The sequence below is a fragment of the Nelumbo nucifera genome, chromosome 2 (assembly GCF_055504915.1).
Source record: "Nelumbo nucifera cultivar China Antique chromosome 2, China Antique-T2T, whole genome shotgun sequence".
Classification (NCBI taxonomy): Eukaryota; Viridiplantae; Streptophyta; class Magnoliopsida; order Proteales; family Nelumbonaceae; genus Nelumbo; species Nelumbo nucifera.
Window position 1 is genome coordinate 103,757,667 of NC_142650.1, and position 9,572 is coordinate 103,767,238.

Below are 9,572 nucleotides of genomic sequence, written 5' to 3' on the forward strand. Positions count from 1 at the left end.
TCCATAACTCAAAGCTCAAAAGCAACAGCTTCTTTTTAACATTGTGGTGTTTTGACAGTGCTATTATTAGTCATTAGTTATTTTTATTAATTTTAATTGTGTTAATTATTAATTTTTTATAAAATTTTTAAAATTATTTTAATTTTTATGTTTAAATTATTAATATTAATTATTTTTTATTAGTCATTAGTTGTTTTTGTTAATCTTAATCGTGTTATTTATTAATTATTAGTTTTTTAAAATTATTTTAATTTTTATGAGTAAATTATTAATGATTAATTATTTTTATTAGTCATTAGTTATTTTTATTAATTTTAGTTGTGTTATTTTTTAATTATTAATTGTTAATTAGTAATTATTATTTTTTTAAAATTATTTTAATTTTTATGTGTAAATTATTAATTATTAATTATTAATTATTTTAATTTTTATGTGTAAATTATTAATTATTTTAATTTTTATTAAGTATTAATTATGTAAATACTTTTTTAGTCATTAAATATTTTTTTTAATTTTAATTATGTTATTTTTTATTTATTAACTTATTATTTTTTATTCATATTATTTCAATATTATTTTGAATTTTATAAACTATTTGATATGAGATAGTACAAATTGAACTCAAAATTATCAAATAGTATGTTCTAAGGGTAAAATAGTAAAATCTAATACAAACAACGTTATCTATTCAGAGCATCTAAAAAATAAAAAGACATCATAGCTCTTTTCAGATTTCAGATACTTTCAATATCTTTTTAACTTTTCAGATTTATCAAAAACCGTCTAATAGATTTCAGCTTTATCAAAAGGAAACTCTCGCATGTATCTTCTCTTTTTGAAAAATCAAACCCAGGATCCGCATTTTTTGTTATTTCATATCCAAGAAACTTTGCGAATATAAATAAAAAGTTGAACGAGTAAATTGGTAGTGTACTAGAAACTTTGAAGATTAATTGATGAGGGCAGATTTGGCCCTCCAGTGAAATTGCGACACATGGCACCTTGTGACAACTAGGCAAGCACCCAGGCAACAACTTACCAAGTTGGTGTCCCCCCCGGGCACCGGTCTGGCTGGCCTGGTGTGGCCTGGCCGGATCAGCCTGCCACAGGCTCCGACCTGGCAACCTGGCCCGGACACAGGCGCCGGCTTGGCAATCTGGCCCGGACACAGGCGCCGACCTGACAACCTGACCCGGACACAGGCGCCGACCTGGCAACCTGGCCCGGACACAGGCGCCGACCTGGCAATCTGGCCCGGACACAGGCGCCGACCTGACAACCTGACCCGGACACAGGCGCCAACCGGACAACCTGACCCGGACACAGGCGTCGGCCTGGCAACCTGGCCCGGACACCGACCCGTCGACTGACACAGGCGCCGACCTGACAACCTGGCCCGGACACAGGCACCGACCTGGCAACTTGGCCCGGACACCGACCCGCCGACAGACACAGGCGCCGGCCTGGCAACCTGACCCGGACACCGACCCGCCGACTGACATAGGCGCCGACCTAACAACTTGGCCCAGGCGCCGACCTGGCCGCCTGGCACAAGCGCCAGCCTGACAACCTCGAGGAGTTCATCACCGTACCCCGGTTCTGACGGGATATGATGTCTTACCATTTGAAGGCTTTTCACCCACCTAACCCGCGAGGGCACCACTATATAAGGACTCCGACCCCCAAAGCCAGGGGGGAGAAAAAAGTATGGTAACCCCCGCTCTCTAGCTCTCTCATTTCTCTCCAAGCCCTCTATAATCAGAATGCTAACTTAGGCATCGGAGAGTCCCCGCCGGGAAAATACCCCCGGGTCCTCTGATTCAGTTCTCGCAGGTCCCTCAGCTCCCGCCGTCTACAAAGGAGAGAAAATCACCTCACGCGGAGGGTAGTCAGGTTGCGCTGCACCAGGGAGCTCCACCATCCTCTGAGTTGCAAACCGCCTAGGAGCAAGTCAAATGACGAGTTCGCCACCAGGCAGTTCGCCATCAGGCAGTTCGCCACCAGGCAGTTCGCCCCCAGGCAGTTCGCCATCAGGCAGTTCGCCACCAGGGAGCACTACCAGGCAGTTCGCCACCAGGCAGCTCGCCACCGGGCAGTTCGCCATCAGGCAGTACCAGGGAGCACCACCATGCAGTTCGTCACCAAGTAGTTCTCCCCCAGGGAGTTCGCCACCAAGTAGCTCATCACCAAGGCACGTCACCACCGGGTCAAACAACGAGGTACTTAGCCAAAAAATTTATACATCACAAAAAATGGTACGTAACCAAAAACGATTACATCATTAATCATTCAATTAATCAAAACGTTCACAGAGTGTTGCGAGATTTAGTGTTGATTTTTTCATTCCAAGGATGATATAATTATAATAAACAAGGAAGATGAGCAAAGATAAGAAGGCGAGGTGGTACTCCCCATTCTTAAGATCTTTGTCTTCAATTTTTTACGGATACAGAAACTATGTCAATATTGCGAAGGATACTAAGGTTTATGTCCTTCTCATTGTTCTTCATTCTTGTACATGGTTTTTAAAAATGAACCGGTGACCGAATTGGTCAGGGTCCGGTTACCGGTTCAAATGGTTCGACCGTTCGATCTGAATGATAAAAATAAAAAATTTGGAAAACGGTCTAAACTGTTCGAACGGTTAACCAACCGGTTTAGCGATTTATTCATCAAAATCAATAATTTTGAGGAAAAAAACGGTTTTGGAAGAAAACGAAACCGGTCAAATGACCAATTCCCAGTTTTTCCGGTCTGACCGTCCAATCCAGTCTGGTTTTGAAAAGTGTGTTCCTGTATATACTAAGTACTGGTTCAAGTCAAGTCTGGGATTTCGTCTGAAAATTAATATCGACAGAAAGTAAAAAGCCATTGTTTTAGCTTAATCAAATTCCCTTTGTGATCTTGGACCAGATTTATACGCCTATTATGGATGAATAATTAATCCTGTTTAACTGAGCTAGGTCATTTATTGGGTTACTGGAACCACGGTTAACACTTGTTCATCATGTGGACCTGTTATTCCGAGTGCTTGTGGCTCCGGTTCCATGCCCAAGCATGATCAAAACTAGAATTGCTCTTTACGTTTCAAGGGCCACATCGTATGACCAAGGGAGGGGGAGAAGTATTTCAACGCTGAATATGAATTGGAACTGTTAGTTTTGGGTTGTAGCGGCAGACGAAGACAGATGAAAGCAAGAGAAAGAAGAAAGAGAGGGACCCACTTAGAATTTCAAGTAGGATCCACTTATTATATATTTTTCTCTTAAAAGATAAAAATTCTAAAAGGAACCCACTTATATATTATTTTTAATATTTATGATTATAGATTAAAATGGGACATTACATCATTTCAAACATGCTTTACTTGCAAAAATCTTTATTGATTACATTTACAATGAAAGTAACATCTCTTTAAATACTGTGGCATTAGGAATGGCAACAGGGTGGATTCGGGATAGGGATCATATTTCCCGTCCTTTATACTGATTCTGAAATTAACATTCATTCCCGTCCCCAATTCCTGTCGGGGATAAAATGTATTCTCCATCCCCGACTCTTAACGGGGATGGGTTCCCTATGGGAACCCAAATCCCCGAAATATTTTTAGATAACAGTAGTTTTTTTAAAAATAGATTTATTTAAAATAAATAAAAAACTTAAATTATAAATAATGTTTTGAATATATTTTGATATATAAAAATAACATAATAATATATATTGGGGTTGGGGTGGAGTAGGAACCTCAATCCCCATCCCCTGACCCCAACCCCAATCGGGAATTCCTATTAATCCTTATTTTTGTCCCCGCCCCGCCAAAACAATTCCCATTCCCGACCCCATCAAATCGGATCGAGGAAATTGAATCTCCGAAAATGGAGAAAATTGCCATCCCTATTTGACATAGCTGTAACATTTCAAACATGCATTCATATTGTAAGCTTTAATTTAATTCAATACTATGATGCTCGTGTTATGACAATTGTTCTGCCGGTCAAATTGAAATAGAATGGTCTAATCCCAGTCGGATAAGTGGTAGCCACCCAAAAGAAGGAAAAGAAGGCAGTAGTACATATTATCCTACAAGACCGTTGTCTTCTCCTTGGGAATCATGGGAAGTTTCCTTCTCTTTTGGCTTCCTATTCTTTTGAATCCTTCTAGAATCCGTGGCATCTTCAAATATGTCATAATAATGACATCACTTAAACCTCCCCTATACTTTGCTTTGTGATAAATAAAACCTCCCATATACTTTTACTCTTCAAAAACCTTCCTTCATGTTTTAAATAAATATGTAAATGCTCCCCTATTCTATAATTGAAACATTGAAATTTCAAATATACTTTTATTATTCTGAGAAAACAGTACATTGTTGTCAATGGTGCAATGATGTGACATCATCTTAGACATTGGAGACTATATTGAAAACGTTGCTGCCAGCACTAATACCAAACAAAATCAATGTTATTTTTTCAGAAAACAGTCTATATTGACAGCAGTACCGGTTCCAAAACAGTACTTACAACTACACATCCAGTATCATTTTTCTTAGAAAATTACCCAACACCGATGCCAAACTCCATTATAATTTTCAAGTTGGAAATGACATAATATGAATTTGGATTTATGTCATAAACCTTGGGGATTGAATTGGAAATAACATGTCTATATGTACAGGGATAAGGGCCATAAGGCTGCATACACCTATCCTTCCCCAAATCCCGACATTGATGGAAGCATGTGCATTAAACTGCATTTTTTATTTATATTGTGGATTGGAGGATTGAACACGTGGCCGGTGAATAGCCAACTGCCACGCATTTTCTTATGGCACAAGAAATGAGCACATTTAAAATATAACTTTCCCTAATAGAAAAGGTTATCAAATATGGTTTTCACTAGTAAAGTAGGTTATCTTTACCATCGGAGAATGTGGTCACGAGTCATTTTCCTATGCCAAGAGAAGTGGGGAAACTAGTGGGATTCATCCCATTACTTTTCTTTTAACTAATGACTTCAATGCTTACAAAAAAGAGAACTTAGGAGCATTTATTTCAGTTGTTACTTTGTCATTGATGGATGACATCCAAATGATAATAATATACATACATTAGCTAAATGATTGAGGGTAGTTTGAAAAGAAAATTATAAAAACATTGTTCGGCAGGGTTTGAAAAAGACTAGCCATTTTATGGCATCTGACATTTAGACCTCACCAGGTCATATTAAGTTAGAGGCTGAGGTTTTTTAGGGCTGTCAACGGGTTGTGTTTGGATAGAAAACCAGATTTATCAGTTAAGGAAATATTAAGAATTTGGAATCGAATCAGACCCTATAAGGTCTGTAATTTTAGATCTAAATCCAATAAATTGGTTCTTAGAACAATCAAGTTTCATTATGGATTCGATCATAATAAACCTGTTAAAAATATTATACATTTAATATATATGGTTCGGGTTGGATCACAATCAGTTTGGGACTAGGTAGAATGGATACCAAACCGATAAAAGTTGGGACAATAAAACAGGAATCAGAACCAACCCATCCGTACCAAATCTTCCAACCAGAACCGGCCCAATGGGTTTGGGTTCATCAGATTGGATGTCGACCCATTGACGACCCTTGGGAGAATCTCCCATGGCTTAAACTCTACAATATTTTCCACATGCTAGTAGATATGACTCTCTCTCATATTATATAGGTGCATCCATCAATCTCTTTGATTTAATTAAATAAAAACTTTTACGTTTTTATGTCATTTTGTGTTTTTGCCATTTCACATCGGTCAACAGCCCAATTTCATCCCTTGATGACAATTTTTCTCCTCTTCATTCGATATCCATCCTTCTTAGGGTTGACAATCTTAACCCCAACCCATTTGACCCACCTAATTCACCCACCTTGGAACCCATCCATACCTATCCAATCTGACAATCTATTGGTGGGTCAATATGGGTCGAATAACCTATTAGGGTCAATGGAAAAATATCAATGTGGGTTGGGTCGAGGGTACCCATTAGGGTCAGGATGAGTTGGGTTAAAGGTACCCATTAGGGTTAGGATGGGTTGGGGTGCATGGGTCACGCGGGTCAAGATGGGTTAGGTCAAAACCAGCTCCATCGATACTTGCCAAATCTAAAAAAAAAATCTGCAATTTTCTTCTACTATTTTCTACATTTATCTACAATTTTTGCATTTTCGATTATACGAATTGGCTTGACTTGTTTTTGTCACGTGGCTGTCTTGAAAGAGATTATTATCTCAAAAATTATTATTTCGGATATATGGGCTATGCCGACCCATTTTTGTATTTATAGGTGACCATTTAACAAGGATTGATGATGGGTCTTGGTGGATTGGTGGGTTGATATTCAACCCTTACCCAATCCAACTCAACCCACCCATTTGCCACCCCTTCCTCCTTACCGGATACTCTGCCCCCACTGATCAAAGTTCCTGGATCTGCCCACATGAACCCAGATCCGCCCCCACTGATCAAAGTTTCCTGGATCTGCCCACATGAACCCGGATTTCCTACTCACTTTCTCTACCTGCACCCTATACCCACGGCACACTGCAGCCACACATCTCACAATACAAGAAGAATGATTGCAATTCACAGCGGGTAGAGAATGGTGGGAAGGAATAAATTCGGTTTGCCACCCACATCTTCACATACAGAGGGTTGCCAACTGACCTTAGTTACTGGATTATCGTGAAAAGTTAGGCTGTATCTCTATCCGTCTTGTAAGGATTAGAGTTGAGCACCTAGACCCCTATTTTTCAATTTTCAAGTTTAAAAATTTGAACAATTCACAGAGAGAACGGAGGTCTTACACAGGATTATTACATGTTGTATGTAAATATGATTTCCCTTCTCTTATAAGTTGAACAGAATTTCTTCCAACTCCAATCCTCTGACCAAATAAACAGATACAACCAGTTCTTTCTTGGGCAATAATCCTTCCCAAGAAACTTACCTCTTATTTTTGAAATTATTATTACAACACTGAAAAGCATTTCGACTGAACAAGTTCCGATCCATTTAACTGGAGCTAACCAGAACGTAGTTTGATTCAGACGACGAGTCTCTGTTAACCTTCTTACAGTCAAGTCTGATCTCTAGATCGCTGCCTGTCGCCGGGATATTACCCATTTTTATCATGGACTGTATGAAGATCTCAAAGAAAGCGGTTTGGTTACTGCTGAACTTGTTAACCAGGTCGATTATTTCTGTGTCATTGGACGAAAACAACTCTTGATCACTTTGGAGTAGGCCTCGGTTGACTTGAAGGTTTGAGAAATAGTTTCTATCGAACACATCAGGAGTGGTTGGGTCGAGATTGGTCAGTACACTCTGGTTGCCGTTCTGAGGGCATATCTGCCGGAGAGTTTCCAAGTAAGATTGGTTCAGCGTCGGGTCTGGAATCCCCGTACCACTAAAATTGTATAGACGATCGATGAAATTTCTGCATTGAGACCGTCCGAATGTGTGGGCACCTGATGATCAGAATATCGAAACAAACACAGAAAAGGCATTCATTAGTTAAAATCTCTGTGACTTATCTATCCCAAATTAAACTCGTTGATTGATCAACTGATCAGAAATGGTTAATTACCGGATAAGGCGACCAGATCAGTGGTGCTAAGGTTGAAAGCTGAGAATTTGGACTTAAGAGTGGTTAGGTTTTCAGAGGGGCCTGGAAGATTGTTGTTGGCTCCAGTTCGGTTTGCCGTTCTACTGTCATTTCTTCCAAGTGGAACACACCATGAGGGTCCTCCTGCCTGTTATAGGTTGATGCCAGTACTGTTAGTGCGTAGTAATTAATTATATAAATTAATCGGAAGAAGGAAAGAAGGATGAACATATATATTACCAGTTTAACAGAAATTTCAGCTGCAAGGGCGAGAATATCTGCGCAGGAGACAACACCTGGACAAGCGTTTTCCAAAGAAGACTTGATGCTGTCGACGACGTCGTAGCCCCTGGCTGAGTTATTGTTGGGGAGTGCTTCTTTCTCGCTTTGTATGGTATCCGTGTTGTCCAGCAGAATGGAACCATCGCAGCCCTAAGAGAAACGGCAACAACAGAAGCAAGGAGGATTAATTAATGGAGGGAGGAGTTGGGTTTTCTTTTCTGTTTGTCTCATCTCTGAAATTCTTTCTGGCTGTTGGAAGAAGTTGTGTAAATGGGAGTAGTGGTGTCTTTAATATTGAAAACACCACCTACTGGTTGAAGAAATAGACCAAAAAGAACATGGGTTGAAGTAGAGAGAAATAATTCAAGCATTCAGAATTTAACAATGGATATTGCACTGAACACAGAATTTGGAGCAAGGTTCAATTAAGAAGATGATGACTCATGAAAACTATTAACCTAGATAGTCCTCCATTTAAGCTGAAACTCCACAAAAGAGAAGATATAACTTACATTAACAAAGCAATCGTGAAAATGAAGTCGAATGAGGCTGGCCCCGATTCGAGGATCGGTCTGCAATGCTTGGCTAATGACTTGTTGGACAATGTTAAACACATTAGGGCACGTACTATCATAAAACCTAGGATCCAACTGACTGTTGGATTTCATGAACATTGACACCAAGAAGAGAGCAGTTATTATGAAGCAAGATGAAGACATTTTCTCCAGTTTTAAGTTCACAAGAGAGAAACTGTAAAAGTTAGATCTCTGTTTTGCACAAGAGACTAACCCCTAGCTAGCTATTTATAGAGGGAAACAACATGAGAAGCAACCTAGGTGAAGCTTCATTCTTTTTCTTTTTCTTTTTCTTTCTTTTTCTTTTTCTTTTTTTAACCAGAAGATTTTGACTTTTTGAATACTTCTATGGCACCCCAGCTGCAAGCATTGAACTTAGACCAGCGAACGATGGTCCAACACTTGTACCCCACTTCTCACAGTGGGGTGCAGTCTGAAGGATGTGTGAATTATCAAGCATGGTATTGACTCAGATATCCACCAGGCTAAGTATATTGTGGGCCGACTCGAGAGCCCATGAAGTAATAAATATAGATGGAGCGAGTCTGATTGTCTGGTTGTTCAATGAACTTCCCTCTAACAATTTTCCACGTGGCAATTTGGTTACTAGTCTAAAAGGGTTAGTGTTTTGTTGACATCTATTTGTGGGGAAAAATTTAGCTCCCAAACAATTGCCATTTGTCAATAATAAACCATAATATATTTTAAAAACTATTAATTTTTAATAACAAGTATTGCTGGGAAGCTATTAATATAAGCTTATATTTAGGGCTTCTGTGGAAGAAGGATTGACCACCTTACACCTAATTAACCAATTCAGAGGGGGTTTCTATCCAAAAGTGGTTCAGATATCTGTCTATTAGACCTGTTAATGGGTCGGGCTGGGCTTTGTTTATGTATCAATAGAATATATTCAGGCCCAAGCCTGACCATCGGGCCTAACTCTTGAGCCTGAACCCCGTTATAAATTTGAAAACATATATTTTTTTTCTTTTTTATTCGATAAAAAGTGTTTTATTTATAGTAAAAGCCCCCGGAATTCAAAAATAATAAAAGATCTCACTATTACTTGAAAAAA

General features: G+C 39.1%; 1 protein-coding gene across 1 annotated transcript; it reads right to left on the bottom strand.

Annotated features, from left to right (window-relative positions):
• Positions 1-6,843: 6,843 nt before the first annotated feature.
• On the bottom strand, positions 6,844-8,710 carry LOC104603565 (peroxidase A2-like). Its single transcript, XM_010267635.3, has 4 exons — positions 8,432-8,710; positions 7,878-8,069; positions 7,620-7,785; positions 6,844-7,500 (listed from the first exon to the last, which is right to left on the bottom strand). The coding sequence occupies exons 1-4, from the start codon at positions 8,636-8,638 to the stop codon at positions 7,046-7,048; spliced, it is 1,020 nt and encodes a 339-aa protein (XP_010265937.1). The 5' UTR covers positions 8,639-8,710; the 3' UTR covers positions 6,844-7,045.
• Between the last annotated feature and the right edge of the window lie 862 nt (positions 8,711-9,572).